Raw genomic sequence first — 20,657 nt, 5'->3', positions numbered from 1 at the left:
CAACTGTTGAAAATTCTTAAAGAGATGGAAATACAAGACCACCTTACCAGTCTCCTAAGAAACCTGTATGCTGGTCAAGAAGCAACAGTTCGAACCAGACATGGAAGAACAGACTGATTCAAAATTGGGAAAGGAGTACATCAAGGCTGTATATTGTCACTTTGCTTATTTAACTTACATGCAGAGTACATCATGAGAAATGCCAGGCTGGATGAATCACAAGCTAGAATCAAGATTGCTGTGAGAAATACCAACAACCTTAGATATGCAGATAATACCAGTCTAATGGCAGAAAGCAAAGAGGAACTAAAGAGCCTCTTGATGAGAGTGAAAGAGGAGAGTGAAAAACCTGGCTTAAAACTCAACACTCAAAAATTAAGATCATGGTATCTGGTCCCATAATAGAAGGGGGAAAAGTGGAAACAGTGACAGATTTTATATTCTTGGGCTCCAAAATCACTGTGAATGGTGACTGCAGCCATGAAATTAAAAGATACTTGCTCCTTAGAAGGAAAGCTATGACAAACCTAGTCAGCATATTAAAAAGCAGAGACATCACTTTGCCAACAAAGGTCCATATAGACCAAGCTATGGTTTTTCCAGTAGTCACATACAGATGTGACAGTTGGTCCACAAAGAAGGCCGAGCGCCAAAGAATTGATGCTTTATTAAACTGTGCTGCTGGAGAAGACTCGAGAGTTCCTTGGACAGCAAGGAGATCAAACCAGCCAATATTACAAGAAATCAACCCTGAATAGTCACTGGAAGGACTGATGCTGAAGCTGAAGCTCCAATACTTTGGCCACCTGATGCGAAGAGTCGACTAAATGAAAAAGATCTTGATGCTGGGAAAGACTGAGGGCAGAAGAAGGGGGCGACAGAGGATGAGATGGTTGGATAGCATCACCAACTCAACAGACCTGAGTTTGAGCAAATTCCTGGAGACAATGAAAGACAGGGAAGCCTAGTGTACTGCAGTCCATGGAGTCGAAAATAGTAGTACATGACTTAGCAACTGAACAACTCTCCCATTCAATAGTGATTCAGACTTCTATAAAAGGAAACTTGCTGCCTGATCCTATGAGTACTAACGGAATGGAAGGTGACCAACGCGTGTACAGAGAAAACAGTGTACAGTGCACAGATTCAGGAGAAAGTCAGCCTGGAATAGAAAATCTTCCATGACAGTCCAGCCTGGGTGGGGAAGTTGACCAGGGTGGGAGGCCACGCAGAGCATATGACAAGCAGGAGTCAGGCGCAGCACCCCTCTGTGCCACCCTACTAGGGGAGGGCAGGGAGTCCCATCCCCGCCAGATGCCTCCCCACCTAGCTTGGATATGTCCTTGGGGGTGATGACCAGGAGGGGAAATCAGACCCAGGAGCTGCAAAACCACCTGAGGGAACAGGAGATGACCTCTTCAGAAAGAGGAAAGGTATTGCGTCTCTAAATTCCAAGAACTTGGCCGAAAGGAGAGAAGACAATGCCTTTTTTAATATTTTTATTTATGTGTTTGGCCGAGCTGGGTCTTAGCTGCAGCACGCAGGATCTTTCATTGTGGCATGTGGGATCTAGTTCTCTGACCAGGGATGGAACCAGGGGCATTGGGAGCTGGGAGTCTTAGCCACTGGACCACCAAGGAAGTCCCGACAATGCCTTTATTATGCATATGCTAGGGGAAATGATTCTGCAAGGGAAGGTACTAGCTGCCAAAGCAGAAGCACAGCGACTCCAGCCTGACTCAGGCCTGGCTTCGCTGGCGGACCTGAGTCGGGTTCCTGCGGGGAGGGGGAGCGTCACGCTGAGGCTGGGCCACCGAGGACCCAGCCCGGAGCTCCAAAGAGGTGACCCAGGCACCCGAATGTGGAGAGAAGCCTCCTCCTGGGCAGGGTGAAAGACACCCACTCGTCGGGCTCCTCGCTGGGCCAAGGGGGGCCGTCTCTGGGCTTCACCGGGGCAGGCAGCCGGCCACGGGGTCTGGCCGCGGCAAGGGCACAAAGTTCAGGGGGCACAGCAGCAGTGGGCACACCTTCTCGTGCTCCTTCAGCGTCTCACTCAGGTGCTTCAGCTCCTCTGTCAGCTTGCCGATCTCCCTCCGCAGCACTGTGTTTTCTTGCTCCAGGCACTCATACTCCTGGGAAGACAGGAAAGGCGCAAAATTGGCCCTGAAACCTGTGCCCTTCCTCCATCCTCCCGCAGATCTAACTGTGGGCCACGAAGCTCACCTCCTTCCCTGGCAGTTTCTCCTTAACGGTGCCTGCCTCCACCCCTCGGATGTGTTTGTTCCTCTGGTTCATGTCTCTCCCCTCCCACCGGGATGAAAGGTTCTGTGAGCGCAAGTTCTATGAGGGCTTTGTTTTTTTGAATCATCTTTATTGAGGTGTGTGTGTGTGTGTGTGTGTGTGTGTGTGTGTGTGTGTGCTTACCTGCTCAGTCAGGTCCAACTCTTTGCAACCCCATGGACTGTAGCCCACCAGGCTCCTCTGTCCATGGGACTCTCCAGACAAGAATACTGGAATAGGTTGTCATGCCCTCCCCCAGGGGATCTTCCAGACCCAGGGATCGAACTGCCGTTTCCTGTGTCTCCTGTATTGAGGTGAATTCTTTCCCTGCTGAGCCAGGGGGGAAGCTGCTTACCGAGGTATGCTGCTGCTGCTGCTGCTGCTGCTGCTGCTAAGTCGCTTCAGTCGTGTCCGACTCTGTGCGACCCCATAGACGGCAGCCCACCAGGCTCCCTCATCCCTGGGATTCTCCAGGCAAGAACACTGGAGTGGGTTACCATTTCCTTCTCCAATGCATGAAAGTGAAAAGTGAAAGTGAAGTCGCTCAGTCGTGTCTGGCTCTTCGCAACCCCATGGCCTGCAGCCTACCAGGCTCCTCCACCCATGGGATCTTCCAGGCAAGAGTACTAGAGTGGGGTGCCATTGCCTTCTCTGTACTGAGGTATAATTCATATAAAATAAAATGCACAGACTTTATGTGTTTAGTTCAATGAGTTTTGACAAGCATAAACAACTGGTTTGATCGAGACACAGAATGTCTCCATCCATCTGGAAGTTCCCTGATCTTGCTGTAGCCACACTTTCCAGGAAACAAACTCACTCAGAAGGACAATGCAGATCATGGAGTGCAGTTTACTACACCGGCAGGCCCAAGGCAGAGTCTCCTCTTAGCCAAGGACCCCAACCAGTTTTTGGGAAAACCTTATATACTCCAAGTGTTCATGCCCAAATCCACGTCCCCAAATTCCCAGAAACTAGTCTGAACAAAGGAAAAGAAAGATACAGAGTTAACCTGTGATTCATATGCCTTAAGCCTAGGAAGTTAACAGTGGACAATTATCAATAGGCCTGTGGTCATACCCCAATAAGCATAATACAGTGTATGATTCTATTCAGTTACACAGATAATTAGGGTATTCTTTCAGGCAATGGAGAGTCTAGGTACAAGCCCTGGGGCTCTTCCTTCTAGGGGCCTGGTTTTCCAATTGGTATGTCATTTCCATAGATCCTGGGCATCAAGCTCCAAGTCCACAGTCTGGCTCAAGATGGAGTCCTGCTTTCAAGACGGAGCCTGTTCTGTTTCCTCCTTCAAACTCCCTCTGCAGCCAGCCGCCCCTGCCCCCTCGCTGCTGATCTGCTTCTGAAGGTCTGTGCTGGGTTCACTCTTCTAACCCCAGCACCCGGAAAAGTGTCTGGAACAGAACGCATGTTTGTTGAATGCTGAGTAAATGAGTGAAAAATACCTGTTGCTTTGGCTTTGCTTCAACACTCACCTAATAAGTTTCCACTATGTGAGAGTTTACAGAGGCTTAGAACTGGGGGCGGGGCGGGGGGCGGAATCAGAGAGCCCTTAGCCCAACCCACCCAGTGTTCCCTATGTAATCCCATCTCCCACATCCGACTCTCTCCTTCTTCCAAGGATACTTCCTTCTGACCGCTCTATTAGAAAGCTCCACTTTGTACTGATCTAAAATCCTTCTCCCCTTCACACCCACCTACTGGGCCTGGTTCCACCTATGGAACCACACAGAGTACGTGGGATACTTTCTCAACATCACAGTTCTTGAAATGTGAGATGGCCCCATACCACTTCCCCTTAGGTGTTCTCTGAGCTCAACTGCCTCAGGTCCTCCCGGCTCCTTGGGTTTTAGGACTTCTGCTTCCTCTGCCCTCCTGGAGGCCATTCCCGATGTATGTTCCATTTGCCAGGGGCTCTGAGCAAACTTCCCCTAACGCAGTGCAGTGCATGAGTCGGGAGGGACGGGCCATGCGGAGGGCAGCTGTCTAGAGGTAGTCTGCTCTGGGTGGGACCCACATTCAAAGCCAGCTGGCTCGAGAGATTCTTCTCCCTGAGCTTGCAGAGAAGTGCAGGATTTGCCTGCATCTGCTGCACCTCTGTCCTTGCTTGAATGACCGTTTTTTTATATTTTGGCTTAAGGGTGGGCTCTACATCCACTTCTACTGAATTTCACCCTGTTTCTTGGGCACCTTCCAGCCCAGCAAAATCATTTTGAATATTGATTGTGTCAGCTCCTGAACTGGTGATACCACACAGCTCTAAGTTTTCCCCTCATTTGATGAAGCAAGTCTTCTTTTTCTTCATTAGTAAGTCCTACAATACTCGGCCACTTGCAGAGCCTGACCTTCTTAAGGCTGACAGTCTCATTTGCATCTTGTTGAAAAGCTGTTTTCAACCATTTCTAGGTTGATTCATATGATTAGGCTTTGTCGTACCATGCATTTTCTGAGCTGGGGACCCAACCTTATTATCTTACCAGTAATGTTTGAGAAATATTACGGAAAAAGTCTGATCTTCTTACAAGTATGAAGACACATGCAAATTCTCAGCTCTCCCTCTTTGCTAAAGCTGTTCTCCTCAACAGAGCTATCTTCCTTTTTTCGAATGTAGGCCCAGCTCAAGTCCACCACCTCCAGGAAGGCTTCCCTGATTACAGCACCTAATGAAACCACATCTCTCATTATCTGTTCTCTTCAGTCTTGTATCATAGTTCAATCTTACTTATAGTAAATAAAGTCTCTCCCCAAAGATTAGAAACATATAGCAACCAGGAGCCTCTGCTACCTTCTCCTATAACCCTTCTGACCGGCCCCAGCGCCAACATCTACGACTCCTCAACATCAGTGACTCCTCAACTCTTGCCCTCGGTCTCCTCTTACCTTCTTTCCTCCCTGCCTCCCCCTTCTAGTCACCCTCCTCCCGCTCAGAACAAGGGCCCCAGAGGGGTTCCATGCAGAGGCCATTGAAGCTGTCCCTCTGCCCCCTGTCTTTCCAAGGCAGGCTCTCAGGGTGGCCTGGAATACTGTCCATGGCAGCAGGCCTCACCCACGTGCCCACAGGCTGTCCGGGGATGACTCTGGCTCCCCCAGGGAGCTGGCCACATCTGCCTGCAGCTCTCTCCCAGACCTACCACCCCCAGCTCCCCACACTCTCGTCTGGGCTTTGACCAGCTCTAGTTCTGGAGTCAGAAGTCAGTCTCCTAATGCAGTAAGAGGCCCTCCGTGGGCTGGAAGGGTCTGGATGGGAGGAGGGCATGGGGGCACAGGCACCACGGGGAGCCTGCCCACAGCAGAGGCTGAGAGAGACTATAGCTCTGGGTAGCTTGCACATGCATGTGTGCAAGCGTGCACAACACGTGCACACACACACACACACACACACTCCATCCTGCAACTGGAAATGCTCTTCACTCCAAGTAAAATGGAGAACACGTTTGAATGGTCCCATCCCTGGTGGCTCAGATGGTAAAGAATCCACCTGCAATGCAGGAGACCTGGGTTCGATCCCTGGGTGGGGAAGATCCCCTAGAGGAGGGTATGGCAACCCACTCCAGTACTCTTGCCTGGAGAGTCCTCATGGACAGAGAAGCTGGGTGGGCTACAGTCCATGGGGTCGCAAAGAGTCGGACACGACTGAGAAACTAAGGACAGCACAGTGAGCTAAGATTTTAACTGGATTCCAAAGAACAGACTCCTTCCTGTGGCAGAATATTCCAAATGCCTTTGTGTGGTTACTGAACTGTGTGGCAAGATGCTCGTGAATGTCTGAGCTTTCCCTCTGGAAGCCACAGGGGCCACACTGCCTAAGTCCTCTGCTTGCCCCAAACCCCCGCTCAGAAAGGCCACAGAGTGGGCGCCCAGCAGGTCCCCTGGCTGCCTTCTCCCTGGGGACTTTCTCTTCTGGGACTTAAGTTTTATTCATAAATCTGCCAGAGGGGGCTTTTTATCGGGCTGAGGACATAAAAAGAGAAGAAGTCAAAATCTTCTTCAGGCAAGACCAGTTTCACAAAATAAAAAAGGGGAGTGGGGAAGAGGAGGTGGGAACACTGAGTGGGTACAGAGAGGAATGAGGAAGACCCTCTTCAGCCTGGGGAAAATCACCTGGACTTAATGTGTGTGTAAGACAAGCCAAGAACGCTAGACCCTTTGTTATTTCCAAAGAGATGATCAGTCTAGCTCTGATCTTGCTGACTCTTGAGTCTCCTGCCCTGGGAGGGTTTGAGGTCACCAGGCTGCCTTCTCTGGGTATTTGCAGGACACAGTCACAGAGCAGAGACTAGAATGGGAGGTGGCGAAATCACTGCAAATCCAAGTTCTGCCTCGGAAATTAAGCTGTTTCGGGCAGTGATTCCCAACTGGGGCAATCTTGGCAGTCCCCAGGGGACATTGGGAGCGGCTGGAGACAGCCTGGGTGGTGACAGCTGCAAAGGGGGCACCACTGCCTCTAGAGGGTAGAGGGTTGAGCACAGATGCTGCTCAATGTCCTAGGGTACACAGGACACCCTCCCCAACCCAGTGAGGAAATAGCTGACCCCAAATGTCAATAGCACTGGGCTTGAGAAACCCTGGTTGGAGCACCTAAGAGAGGCTGATTGAGGACTGAGGTGCTGTCTGGGTGGGGAGAGATTTGGAGTCTAAGATGCCTTTGACGCAAAGACTGGTATGTGGGAACCAGGGGCCAGAGATGATAACTAAGGCGGGAAGGGAATGAGGGGAAAGGAAAGGCCATCAGGAGGACACAGACCCTCTTTCACAAGTGAGGCAACCGAGGCTCAGAGGTACAGCGATGCTTCCGAGGTCATACATACTTGGGACCTGATCCCTAACCCCAAGATCAGCCGCAGCTCTCACGCAATGATAGAAATTCTGCTTTTGCTTGGCAGTGCCTGGGCCCAAATTTCCCCCATGGTGGTTACCAGCAGGAAAGGACTACTCGAACTCAGGATTTTACAATAAGTCTCTTCCCAAGCCTTAAGCTCATATGCTTCCCAGCAGAAAAATTGTGTCACCAGCCCAGGGCGGTACAAATTAGTGTCATCATCACTTTCTAAACCCACTGAGGACTGACATGAAGCATTCTCTTAGAACACGCAATATCTGAAAACACCAGGGCAACACACACCACAATCATATTGCCCAAGACAGTTGTCAGTTTGTGACATTTAGGGCTCCTGAGGATGGCACTGCTGCCTTCCTTTTCTGGCTCAAAATCCTTTCTCAGTCTGACATCTCTGGGTGCCTGGCTTGAACCAGTGTGATCCACTTCTGACACATTCGCAACAGGCCTTAGAGACCCGGACCGTCTTCTTGGGTTCCCATCTGTGAATGTGGACCCAGGTCGTGTGCCTAGTGTTCAGAGATGAATACGGGCTCAAAATCCCCAAGAGAAGGGTAAGTGGTTTGACTGGGTGACTTGAAAAGCCACAGTGAACAGTAAGGCACACAGATACATGCTAGGAACCGCTTCTGGTCACCACAGTGTGGCTTCCAGAAACACCCGCCCACGGGGGAACTCAGACAACCCTGAAGAGTGAGCCTGGCCTCTCCCTGGCTCTGCCTGCCCAGGCGCCCCTCCCAACCTGCCCTTGGGGGGGGGTCCTGCCTGATGGGATAGCTCCCCCATCTTTGGCGCTGGAGAGCTGGGGAAGGAGGAGGGCGCCTGAGAGACTTGTAACAGCTGGGACTAGAGGAGACCTTTCTGCATGTTGGAGGGAAGAGAGGTTCAAGAACTGAGTGGGCAGGAGAGGATGGTGGGAATTTTTAAACACATCCTGCTCTAAATATTCCCCTTCACAGTGCTCAGGAAAGGCAAATAAAGAGCTCGTGCTAAATGGAGATATTTAGCAATGGCAGCCCACAAGATGGGATAGAGGAATTTATGGGATAAAGGCTTTACTCAAGGGGACTTCCCTGGCGGTCTACTGGCTAAGATTCCATGCTTCCACTGCAGAGCAGTGTGGGTTCAAGTCCTGGTCCAGGAATTTAAAATTCCACAGGTTGCAGGTTTAGCCAAAAAAACCCCGCTTTACTTTACTCTTAGGACGGGTGGGCTCCTCTCCTCGGGGAATTACAGGGCAGTTGTGGCTGCCAGGTGGTGGTGGGTTTCATGGCCCCTCAATGTCTCCCAACGCGCTGGCCGCATTCCGAGTCTGAGGAGGAGGTTTCCAATCACCTCTTACTTCTCCCAACCTAGACGTGGCCCGGGAGCCCCAGGGAGCCCGTGGGGCTTTCAGCTGTGACCCACAGCAGTGTGCAAGGTCCCCTGCCCGCAACCCACTGGAGCACGAATTATTCATCACCACACACCTGAAGCAGACATCTCACTGTCAATGTGCAGATGTTCATCAAAGTTTGAAAACTAGTCACCAAGGTGGCTACTGCCACCAGCGACCAACGACACTTGTGTGCAGCTAGTGACGACAAAGGGCTTGTGTGGTCCGGATGGAACCACTGTCCTGGCCTCCTTGACACTGTGTTTCCCAACAAAACTCGCCATGGTGCGTGATCCTGATCCATCCTGGCAGCTCCCCAGAGAAAGAGGGGAGGCCGTGGTCTTCTGTGGAGGCCCTGGGTTTCAGAGCAATCAGCCCCGTTTCTGGAAAGGGCAGCTGGCATGGTTATTTCTATGGATAGCAGAACAAGCTATGAAGGGTCCTCCACCCACTGTTCTAAGAGGGATTAGGCAGGAGAAAATGTGACGAACCACCCTTAAGTTTCCCAGACGTCAAGTTCATTTGGTTATCAAATCCCACAATGACAGAAATTGAGAGAGACCCATCTCTTTTTTTTGAAGCTGTAGTATTCATGTTACCTTCCATGGTATACAGAATAAGTTCCAGGCTTTCTGAACTAATCAATACAATTAATAAAAATCCCCTAACTCAGCTGGGAAAGAATCCACCTGCAATGCGGGAGACCTGGGTTTGATCCCTGGGTTGGGAAGATCCCCTGGAGAAGGGAAAGGCTACCCACTCCACTATTCTGGCCTGGAGAATTCCATGGACTGTATAGTCCATGGGGTTGCAAAGAGTCGGACACAACTGAGCAACTTTCACTTCAGTTTCACTTTAAGACTCTTATACCTCCCCAGGACAGGAATGAGATCTGATTCCTCTCCTTGTGACCCAGTGGTAGTGCCTTGCTGGCAGTGGTTCTTATTTAACATTTGTTGAGGGATTTCCCTGGGAATCCAGTGGCTAAGGCTTCGTGCTCTCAATACAGGGGGCCGGGGTTCCATCCCTGGTAAGGGAACTAGATCCAGTATGCTGCAACTAAGAGTTGGCATGCTGCAATGAAGATCAAAGATTCCAAATGCTGCAACTAAGATCTGGTATATCCAAATAAATAGATAAAAATAAAAATTTAAAAATATATATCTGTTGAATGAATCTACTTGACCTTGTTCCACAAAAGATCTTATCCAAGTCATTTAGTCACCTCTGCACACATAATCACAGAGGTCTTAAAACCGAGTATCCTCTGGTGCGTTTTGATATTAATATACCCATCTCCAACTAGAAGCTCTTCGAGAGGAAGGGCCCAGCTGTCAGGCTGGCGCATGTGCTCTGAACATAGGGCTGTGCACTGACTGAGCCACAAATCCCTTCTGGGGGTTGTTTGGTAACATGAGGCTAGAACCAGGCTTGCTTCAGGAGCAAGGGGAGGGAAGAAAGGAGGCAAAAGACATCCCAATTCTTCTGAGGAATTTTACAGAACAATCCAGTCTGGGACAGGCTTTCCCAGACCCTGGTTTGAAGGTCCTAATCTCTTTCTACAATGCAGGCTTCCTACTTTCAAGAAAGAATCTAGCATTTATAATGTATGGCCCTCTGTGAATTTACATCAGTGGGTCTCCTCTCTCTGGAGGCTGTGCATTCTAAATCTGTTCTCTGCTCACTGTGAAGGGGTTTTTAGAGGCAGTCATTTCCCACTCATAACACCCCAAAGTCTCCAATGCTGTCAACACCCTCAGACTGGCCGTGCTGAGACCATCCACAGCCAGAAAGATTGGCAGGAAACTGCTGAACCAAAACCCTTAATGATCACATCAATCCTGTGTAAAGATGAGCGCAGAGCTGCCGTCGATTCCTTGGACAGATCCTGGATGCCTTCTACATCACTTCCTGACATGGAGTGGTTCCCGCATCCTGGCTTCGAGATTATGTGGGATAATCCACAGGGACGGCAGGAAAGGAAAGAGTCTAGCATCACCCTCAGGTTCCTGATTGGGGTGATGGGTCGATGGTTCATTAGCTTCATATTACAATTTGAAGACAGCTGAGAAGAGGAAGTCTCAGGATGAGCAATCCCACTATTATGGCCAGGCTGCCACCAAGGAGCCTGAGGGGACCCATTTGGAGGCCTCGAAGCAGACCCTGGAGGTGTGGGGTTAGGGCCAGGACAGAGGTCTTATTGCAGTGATCACTGCCTACCTGAGGGTAAGCGATGCTGGGAGCTGACAGATCAACAGATTAAATCTCCCAGGTGAGAGGAAAAAAGGGTAGAGTCTGAAAGCATGGTCAGCACCAACATTTGAGAAAACAGACAAGTAGAAAGGTGAACAAAGAAACAGAAAAAAGCGGTTAAGAGGGTCAGGAGAAATAGGAAGCTAAAGACCTTGAGGGGGGACTTCCCTGGTGGCCCACTGGCTAAGACTGCACACTTCCAATGCAGGGGTCCCGGGTTCAATCCCTGGTCAGGGAACTAGATTCCACATGCTGCAACTATAAGATCCTGCATGCTGCAATGAAGACTGAAAAACCTGAGCGCTGCGACTGAGACCTGGCACAGCCAAAGGAATAAATGCAAATAAATACTCTTTTAAAGTTGTAAAAATAAAGAAGCTAAAGACCGTGAAAGAATGTTCCAAGAAGCTGTCAGAGGTCCCAGCAAGGTCAAGGATCAGGGGACTAGAAGGAGGTCCCTGGACCGGGCAGTGCCAGGACACTAGCGGACTCAGTGGAGCCGTTTCTGTAGGAAATTTGCATGTCTGTGTGTGTGTGTGTGTGTGTGTGTGTCTGTGTGTGTTTGGGGAGCAGAAAGGATATCACAGTGGCCTGGGAAATAAATGGGAACTGGGGACATCGAGACAGCAGGTCTCTTTTCAAGAAGCAGGGAGGGACTTCCCTGGTGGTTGGGTGGTCCATGCTCCCAATGCAGGGGGCCCAGGTTCCACCCCTGGTCAGGGAACTAGATCCCACATACCATGAAAATAGATCCTGTCTGCCAAATAAATTCAATAATTTTTTTTTTTAAGAAGCAGGTAAATAAAGGAGGGAAAGAAAGGACACGGGGCACTAGCTTGAAAGGGAGTTAGGATCAAAAGGAAGTTTCCTCGCTTTAAAATTAAAAGAGAACTGTGAGATACAACCAGTGAGGGAGCAATGAAGACACCGGAGAGGGAAGACTCGGAACGCTGGGCTGGAGGGAGGCAGTGGGATTAGACGTGCCCGTGGCCGAAGTGGCGATGACCAGGGCGCAGCCTCGTGGCCACCACCCTGCAGGGGCAGAGGACCACTCCCTGCCGTGGCCCTCACGTGGCTCAGCCCCAAACACCTGCTCACCTCGTGGAGTTTGTCAGCCTTCTGGGTCTGCTTCTTCCGACTTCTCTGAGCAGCAACTCGGTTTTTCTCCCTCCTCCGGACCTTCCTGTCATCATCCTCAGGGCTCTGGGGGAAAGGTCGTGGTCAGGTGGGATGCTGAGGCCCCTCGCCGCCCCTCCTCTGCCCGCTCTCTTCATCCAGCCCTGCTCGTGGAGCGTCACCGTGTTCGTTGCAGTCACAGCAGCGCTTGCTGCTCCATCAGCAGGGGAACAGTGGCCCCACGTCGAGGGAGCACTAGCCATGAGCTATGGCTGGGTTAGCTGCTACCCCGCCCCTGCCACCCCCGAGACCTGTGTGGTGGGACTGCCATCTAAAAGATGAGGAATAAGAAACTCCGAGAGGTTGAGGAACTTGCTCCAGGTATCACAGCTAGTGGGGGGCCGAACGGGAAGTGGAACTCACGTCTGCTGGACTCCAAACCAACGTTCTCAAACCTTTCCCCCACCCCACGGGGTGTGTGCCTGGAAGAGGTGTGGTGCTGGTGTGCAACTGAGGACGGGAAAGGCAGAAGGCGGCTGCTATCTGGGACTTGCCGTGGGCCAGGCCTTCCGCCAACACACACAAACAGGTACTTTTGACACTGTGTGCAAATCACAACTACGCTGGTTACTGATTGTAATCATGCAACTCTCCTAACACACCAAGTGGTCCTAAATGCCACAGGCAGCTCATCCCTTTGAACAGTGTTTGACTGACATTTTATTTCACAGGTCAGAGCAATTTGAATCCTAAATTGATGATGTGTCTTGAAAGCTCTTAGCTATACATGAGATTTGTTTGTGGGGTCGCACAGGGTCGGACACGACTAAAGCGACTTAGCAGCAGCAGCAGCAGCAGTCAAGTCCTTCAAGAGTTATTCTGAAAAGGCAGGCAGAAAAATGCACCTACAATGGTAAAAAGCACTTCATCCAGTTATAGAAAACAGAGGAGGGGTATAGTATTTGCTTCCCAGAGACCTATGAGAAGATTCCATAGAAATACTACCTTTAAAGAGTTTCAAGATCAAGAAATCAGTGGGATACAAACACAGGAAAGCTACTCAGTTATTACTATTAATGGAAAGCAAATATTGATAACATGAAATAACAGATGTTTTCAGATATCATTTTATCTGGTCTAATATTCCAAATAATAAAGATACATATCTCCCCAAGTTACAGTGAGTAGAGAATTTTCAGCATATGCAAGAAAATAAAGCTATGAAAGGAAAAGAAGAAAGAATGTGACATAGAGAAGTGGCCTGAAGACAGTGTTTAAGGGACACAAGATGTTAAGACGCAGTCTTTAAGAGGCAAAGAAGTCTCGGTGGAGGTAATCAGAACACAACAGGGAGTCTGACAAACAGAACTTTAGCTTTAGAAATACAGGGTCTTGGTTTTGTCTCTTACTAGCAATATGGCCTTGGGTAAATGACTTACACTCTCTGATTTTTCGATTTTCTCATTTGTTGTAAGTGTGATTCATTCATTCTTTCAGTAAGTATTAACTGAGTACCTGCCATGTGCCAGGCACTGTCTTGGGCACTAGAGACGCATGCCCTGAACAAGTGGTCAGTAATCTCTGCCATGATCATCCTAACAGCCCAGTGCTTGGAGCTGCATAAGATAAAACTAGATTTTATCCCAAAGCGCCACATGGTGTGTCTTCAATAACCTCTGTTGAGACTGCTATTTTCTGCTGAGTCCCTTATAGCACTCATCACCAAATCATGCCTCTCTGGTCCTCATTGGAGATTCATAAGGCACAAGGGAGGAGCATGCATCCTGCCCTGTAAAAGTGGACACTCCAAACTGGATTTATCACCTACCACATGGTCGGACCTGACAACCAGCAGAAACATTTAATTAAGGCAGAAAGAGAGCAGCAAAATGTTGAGATATTCATATATTACTAACCATATCTCTATTAGTCCTCATAAAAATCACAAGAAGTTATATTATATTGATTTTTACATGTGGAGAAACTGAGGCTCAGAGAGGTGAAGCAGATTCCCCAAGGCTACTCAGCCTGTGTGTGGCAACGCTGAGGCCCAGACTCAGCTGTGTAACTCCCTAGCGTCACCCGATGACATTCTGTACCAGGCTCCTAACTGAGAAGCAGGGCATAACCCTGAAAAGACTCGGTCCTAACGTAGTTGAGTGAGAAGTTCTCGGTCTGCCGTCCCTACCGGCAACCTTGTGTGTTTCCCCGAGTAAGCGGCTGTAAACACGGTGGTGGACAGCGCAGAGGACCTGGCGCCCGCCGAGGGCTCTCCACCCGCCCTGAGGTTGGAGTCTGCCCACCTCGGGCCGCCACCTCGCGTCCCTGGGCCATTCGGGAGGCCGCCGGAGGAGAGTACATGCTGAGATTGCCTAGGCACGAGCCGCCCCTCGGAGCGGAATTTCCCCTCTCCACACCTTGGCCCCAGCTCGGCGCGGCGGGGAAGGACCACGCGCTCCGGCGATGGGGTGGCAGCCGGCGGCGGCGCACGGATGGCGACACCTAGGGAGGCCCGGACCCCACGTGCCGGGCAGCGTGGACAGTGCCCAGCCCTACCAGGCGTCGGCGCCCTCTGACCTCTGCTCCTCCCAGGCTCAGGAGCCCAGGCACCATCCCGGACGCTCCAGGCACCTGGCTTGCGCTCGGGGCGGCCGGGCAGAGGCGCACAGCTGGGTCCCCGCGCGCCTCCCACGCCGCTCGCGTCCGGCTCCCGCATTGCCCTCCACCCCTGCTCCCATCAGTCCCCAGCCGGGAGCCCCAGCACCCACCTCCTCGCGCCCCTCGTAGCGCGCCCACCACTCCCCCCAACCCGAGCATCCCCCCGAGCCTCTATCTAGCTCGCTACCTGTGGCCGCGCCTGGTTCCCGGGCGCCGAGACGCTCCTGTGCAGGACGCTGCCGGCCGCCGGGAGCCCTTGCGACATGCCGGGCGCTGCTCCGGCCCGGCCCGGCCCGCCGCGCAGCCTCGCGGACGAGCGGCCGCGCGGCCCGGCGCGCCCTGCACGCGGGGCGCTGCCTACCGGCTCCCTCGGGCCGCACGCATCCCTGCGCCCCCGCACCTGCGGGCCGCCGCCTCGGCCCCGCCCCCCGGGCTTCCCGCTCCCCCGGCTCCACCGCGCGGCGCCCGGGTTTCCCCACCCCCGGTCCCAGCGCGCCGTCCTTCCCGTCCCCGAGTCCGCCCCGCCCCGCCTTCTCCCACCCCCGCTCCGTTTCCTCCTCTCCCCGCCCTCTCGCCGCACCCCGGGGTCCCAAATCCCACCGCTGCCGCAGCTTTCCGCTGGGCCCCCCCGTCTTCGTGGAAGTCACGTGGTGGCTCCGAACCCAGAAGGGAGCGCGAAGCTCCCCCACCAGAAGCGAGGCTGGGACAGGTTGCGGTCGTGGAGGCGCGGCGCAGCCCTGGGGGGCGTCTCTCGGCCGCTCTCGGAGAACTCGGGCTGAGAAACTCCAGTGGGCGGTTTGGGGGGTCGGTGTTTTTTTTCCCGGTCCCATAGCGGCACCTTCCTGCGCATCCGCCCGCCTTTCCCCCTCACCCCCGCGCCCGGGCGCAGGGGTCACAGTCTCGGGGGACTTTCTCTGCGCTGCGGTCGGTCACGCTCCCTCCCTCCGGGGCCCCACCGGGGAGACGCAGGCCTGTGTACCCTGAGACCCACGGGGCACCCCGGGGCCTTTCTGAGGAGAGCACCTTCTCTCTCCTCTCGCCAGTTCCGCGGGGCAGTGGGAGGGAACCAGGCGGGGCGGCCCCGGAGGGTGAATTCCCTTGGGGAGGATGGCGAGGAAGATTGTCCTGGAGATTTCACAGTGGCTGGGCTTCCCCGGAGCCTGGCTGGCACGGGGGGACGTCCCTGGTACACAGGATCGGGGATCTGGACCCTGCGCGCTAACGTGAAATGGACCCGATGCTTTTTCTCTCCCAAGGTTCAAGTGGCGGATGCTCTGCCCACCAGGTTAAGGTGCGGGACTTCGTGCTAGACAGAGGCCGAGGCTTTCTCCCTCCACCTGCCTGCCAGTTAAAAGATGCAAAGTCAAGCGATGTTGTACGTGGTCCCAGCAAAGGGAAAAAAAAAAAAAAAAGGTGGTTATGGGTTTGTGGTCTGCATACTGTGAGCACCGGGAAGGAAAGATAACCGCGAACCTGGGCCGGCGGGTGGGAACCAGAATCAGGAGGTCAGACGTGCCTTCCTAGTGTGGTCGCTTAAGCTTTCAGGCTCCAGGTTCGTGGGCAGCCGTGGGGATGAAGGCGGGGTAGGTGGGGTGAGGGGTCGGGCACTTGTGACTCCCAGTCTAGTGCACGTGGCTCTCCGCGCCAGGTTTAAGACTCTTGCAAAAGTTTTGAGATGCAGCTGGCTAGAGGGCAGGGAAGCAAGTGGTGATTCTTGTCTGTGTGTAGAGGCTTGGACCAGCTGAGAGGAGGGTGGAGGTGCACGCGGGCCGCGGGAGGACAGAGGGTGGGCGCCCCCCACGATTAAGGCTGCACAGCGGCGGAGCCCTTTCTCCGTCCACCTGGATTTCTCTTTTCATCTCCTTTTATCCTTTTCTTTGCTCAGCAGAACTCATGGTTGCCCTGGGGCTATTATTCTGCCTCTCATCCAGGTACACACGACGTGCTGTGCGTAGAAAAGGCTCCAAACACGATCAGTGTATGTATTGTTGTAGGTCAACTGAGAGGGGCTCCTTCTTGGAAAACTCGGCACGACTCCAATAAAGACAGGGAAATCTCCGGGTCAAGTGGTCTTTAATGTTTAGAAACACTTTCATCCCCCAGTGTCGTTTCTGACCGAAGAGCAAGGTGAAAACGCAAGGACATTTAGGTGCACTCCCACACTTCGTTCGAGATATTGCTCCTTTTCTGGTCTCGCTGAACCCATCGCGTTTTAAGTCCTTTGGGTTCTACCTTCCTCCTCTTCCCCCAGGGAGGCTGGAACCCTGCCCCAGTACACAAGAACTCTTCACACAGGGATGGACCTACAGTTTCAGTTACTCAGGGCTTTCCTCAAATATATTAAAAGGAAGAGTCCTGGTTAATTAGTGAGAACTTACAGAACGCATTAATTTGACCTACATGTACATCAAAAGGAATGAAAGAAATAATGATAGGAAATAAAATCAGGAAGATAAAGCAGAATTAAATCTTTTATCAAAGCCCTGGGGATAAGACAAAGTGGAGAGAATTTTCTAAGATGAAGGTGATAGGAAAAACCACATTGATAGATCTGAACAGTGTAACAGTGTTAAATTGCCTCAGGTGACAGTATAACTAGACATTTTAAACCAGCAGATGGGGAAAAATATTCACAGTAAATCTGACAGTGTTAAAAATCTTTATTATATATACAGCACATGAAAAAAAATAAGAAAAATATTGAGACAACCTCCTAAAGGTAAATAGCAACTGACACAAACTGGCATTCTCCAACAGAGAAAACAATCAAGGAAAATAGATGTAGGAAAAATACATGTTAAAGTAATATGACTTCTAAATTAAAATATTAATATCAAAAGAAAAAGTTGTGAAAGTGTGGTGAAATTGGTGCTCTCATATTGCACTGGTATCCTTGTAAACTGGTAGAAAGCATTGGAAAGCAGTTCTATTGTAATTTTCAAGAATCGTGCAAGACATCACTTTTGACTTAGTTTCCCTAGGAAACTTCTAGAAAAGCATTCAAGAAGATCAGCGAAAATATTAAAGAGAAAAATACTATACTAACTAAAAATTCATAATAATATTGTAAGAGTGAAAAATTGTAAACACCATAAATGTCCCATTATAGATGAACAGCTAAATAAAGTATGTTCTAACCACGGGATAGAATGTTATGCATCTTTAAAATTACAAGCATGTAGACAGATTTGCTACATGGATGATTTATTTGATATGAGGCAAACTGAGGGGAAAAAATCAGGATACGAAAGATGTAACAGTAACATGTATATAAAAATATATGCATAACACTACTGTACTGTACACTTAAAAATGGCTAAGATGGTAAATTTTATGTTGTATTTTTTTTTTACCACAATGAAAAAGTATATGCATATGAGAAAAATCAGAAGGGAATATACAAAAGTTCTAGTTTTTCTATTGTGGTGGTAGGATTATAAATACTTTCACTTGTCTTTTTTATACATTTTGGAAAATGTTTTATTACATTGACAACTTAAAATGTTCTATATTTACAAGTGATATTATCTCTTCTAGTCCTGAGCTCATTTGTTACACCAGAATGTCAACACCTCTCTGATCAAGTGGGATGCTCTAATGACAGCCTGTATTTGCTGCTTTTCTGTGCTATTTTCTAGTTCATTTTATTTGAAATCAGAAGGAGAAATAAAAGTGAAAAGGAAGAAAAGATAAACAAGAACAGACATTTCAAGTGTCTGCTTTGCTTCTTCCTCCTTTTCATTTGTATTTTTTCCTTTGAACTGGGAAGATTATATGATTTGGCAATTTCCTATTACTACCACAGTGACTCTGGATTGCATTTTTGGGGACAAAGGAAGGAGATGCAAGAGGTTTATAGCTCAGTGATCAAATCCTCTGGTGATTCACTTCACAAGAAAACATTTCATTATAAAACAAAGTTGCTCAAATGCTAGAAAATCCTGCCACTGTGTTACCTTTGCTCTTCTCTTTTAGGGAAACAGGACTTCCAGTAACTACTTTCACTGCTGTTTCTCAGAAGGTGGTCCTGTGGGCTGCTGGTGGGGCTAGAGAAAGGTCCATTAAAGGCAGAGACCCCTGTGTTTACTTGAAATCAGTCATGTTCCAGGAAATGGGCACAACTGTGCCCACAAAGATCCATACCTCATGGAGCTCAGTTCTAGAGTGGGGAGAGGGACGGAAAGCAGAACATCTGTTTAGATGGTGATACAGCCTATGGAGAAACAAAGCGGGGACAAGAAATAGGGACTGGTGAAGGGAGGTCAGGATTCCCGGGTGGCTCAGCGGTAAAGAACCCTCCTGCCAATGCAGGAGACACAGGAGACGTGGGTTCGATCCCTGGGTCAGGAAGATTTCCCGGAGGAGGAAATGGCAACCCACTCAAGTGGGAAAATCGCATGGACAGAGGAGTCTGGCGGCCACAGTCCGTGGGGTCGCAGAGTCAGACGGAACTGAGTGACTGAGCATGCACCCACGCACGCACGAGGGTAGGTCAAGCAAGGGTTTTCTGGGAAGAGTTGTCCAGACTGCATTAACAGCAAGTCCGGGAGCCTCATGGGACTGTGCCCCGTCATTACAGAAACTGTAGCTGACTGGAGTGGACTGAGAAAGGGCTGGATCCCACGAGGCGAGGTCAGAAAAGCAAAGAGCCAGGCCACACAGGGCCACTTGGACTACTGGCTTTTATGGAAGTGAAATGGGAAAACATCGGAATCTTTTGAGCAGAAGTGTGACATGATCTGACTGTCAGTTTTTACAGGACCACGTTGGCCACGGCATTAAGAACAGATTGAAATGGGCAAGGAAGACAAAAAGAGTCGATGGCAACAAACCAGGAGAGTGGGGGTGAGGGTTTGGAAGTTGTTGAGAGTGGAGGAGCCTGAGGCCAATTTGCCAGGAAGTCAAAGGGCATCAGCTTCAAGGCCTCTCACTTGGACCAGAATGGGCCCTGGCAATGTGTCCATATGGTTGGTGACAGGGCATAATAAAATTTGGACAACTGGGATATTTCAGCCACAGATGGTTCAAACCACTGTCTCTTTTCCACCCCCAAATTCCGCTCAGTCCCTTCAAGTCTGGTGGTGTTGAAGTGGCTGTGGGCATTTGGGGGAAGGTTTAATCAGAGATATATTTATATACTGGGATACAGGGTTGTGGTTTGCAGTCTCTTCTGTCAAGTCCTATTACTGCTACCTGTATGGCTCCCAGGAATATTCCTGCTGCCCTCTGTACTAACTCACCTGACAAGGTAGGTTGTACTGAGACGTGAATATTCCTGCACCGCCAGATGCCACACTGATGTCAGTGGTGGAGGAGAAACAAGGTTTGAAATGTACAGCCCCAGAAGCTAATTTGAAAATTCTTAGATTGTCACACGTGTATGGTTCTAGTCGAAATTCTCTCCTTCCATGAATGAAATCGACCACACAGCTTATACAATAATAAATGTAACATAAGGAATTTTTTTCTTTGTTAATGGGAGTGATTTATTTGGTGAAGCTTGATTATGACCCTTTAACTGCTATTTGGAAATATGTCCTGGAACATTTTCAATAAAAGAGAGTACAGACTTCTGATTTTTTCATATAGGGAGGACAACATTCTTTCTTCAGATTCATTTATGTGTAGGGTAAGGAGTTAGATGAAATAGGTAAAGGGAATAAGAGGTGCAAACTTCCAATTATAAAGTTGATAAGTCACAGGGAGGTAATTTACAGCATGAGAAACATATACAATAATACTCTAGTAACTTTGTGTGGTATCAGATGGTCACTAGACTTATGACAATCATTCTACAATGTATTTAAGTGGCAAATCACTATGTTGTACATCGAAACTCACACAATATTGTACATCAATTATATTTTAATTACAATAAATAAAAAATTTGAAAATCAATTCATTTATGTATTAAGGAACTGAGAGAAAATTCCCTGGTGGTCCGATGGGTTAGGACTCTGTGCTTCCACTGCAGGAGCCCTGGGTTTAATCCCTGGTTGGGGAAAGAAGATCCCTCAAGCTTCATGGCACTGCCAAAAAAAAAAAAAAAAAAACAACTGAGAGGAAAAGACACATAAAATTAGGGAAATGTAAAAGATAAGATAAGCAATTAAAATCAGT

At 49.8% G+C, this 20,657-nt stretch overlaps 1 protein-coding gene across 4 annotated transcripts; it reads right to left on the bottom strand.

The window, feature by feature from the left end:
- Positions 1-1,481: 1,481 nt before the first annotated feature.
- BATF3 (basic leucine zipper ATF-like transcription factor 3) lies at positions 1,482-15,513 on the bottom strand. Of its 4 annotated transcripts, NM_001193235.2 has the most exons (4): positions 14,725-14,802; positions 13,554-13,567; positions 11,862-11,964; positions 1,482-2,132 (listed from the first exon to the last, which is right to left on the bottom strand). In NM_001193235.2, exons 1-4 carry the CDS (start codon positions 14,800-14,802, stop codon positions 1,947-1,949), a joined length of 381 nt encoding a protein of 126 aa, NP_001180164.2. In that variant the 3' UTR covers positions 1,482-1,946. The 4 variants fall into 4 exon arrangements, with proteins under 4 accessions (NP_001180164.2, XP_059731430.1, XP_005217435.2 ...); XM_059875447.1 differs by lacking the exons at positions 13,554-13,567; positions 14,725-14,802 and adding an exon at positions 15,138-15,513 and having other exon boundaries at positions 1,483-2,132; positions 11,862-11,966; XM_005217378.5 differs by lacking the exon at positions 13,554-13,567 and having other exon boundaries at positions 1,483-2,132; positions 11,862-11,966; positions 14,725-15,014.
- Positions 15,514-20,657: the final 5,144 nt, after the last annotated feature.

Source organism: Bos taurus, chromosome 16 (genome assembly GCF_002263795.3).
Source record: "Bos taurus isolate L1 Dominette 01449 registration number 42190680 breed Hereford chromosome 16, ARS-UCD2.0, whole genome shotgun sequence".
NCBI lineage: Eukaryota > Metazoa > Chordata > Mammalia > Artiodactyla > Bovidae > Bos > Bos taurus.
This window is presented reverse-complemented; position numbering and strand designations above follow the sequence as displayed.

What these genes read in the sequence shown, in the direction of transcription:
- BATF3 (XM_059875447.1), bottom strand. Translation starts at nt 15,367, where the DNA reads ATGGGACCGGGAAAAAAAACACCGACCCCCCAAACCGCCCACTGGAGT. An exon ending in AGCGGAAAGCTGCGGCAGCG is followed by an intron (nt 11,967 to 15,137) that starts GTGGGATTTGGG and finishes CCTTTCCCCCAG; the next exon opens with AGCCCTGAGGATGATGACAG. An exon ending in AGGCTGACAAACTCCACGAG is followed by an intron (nt 2,133 to 11,861) that starts GTGAGCAGGTGT and finishes CTGTCTTCCCAG; the next exon opens with GAGTATGAGTGCCTGGAGCA.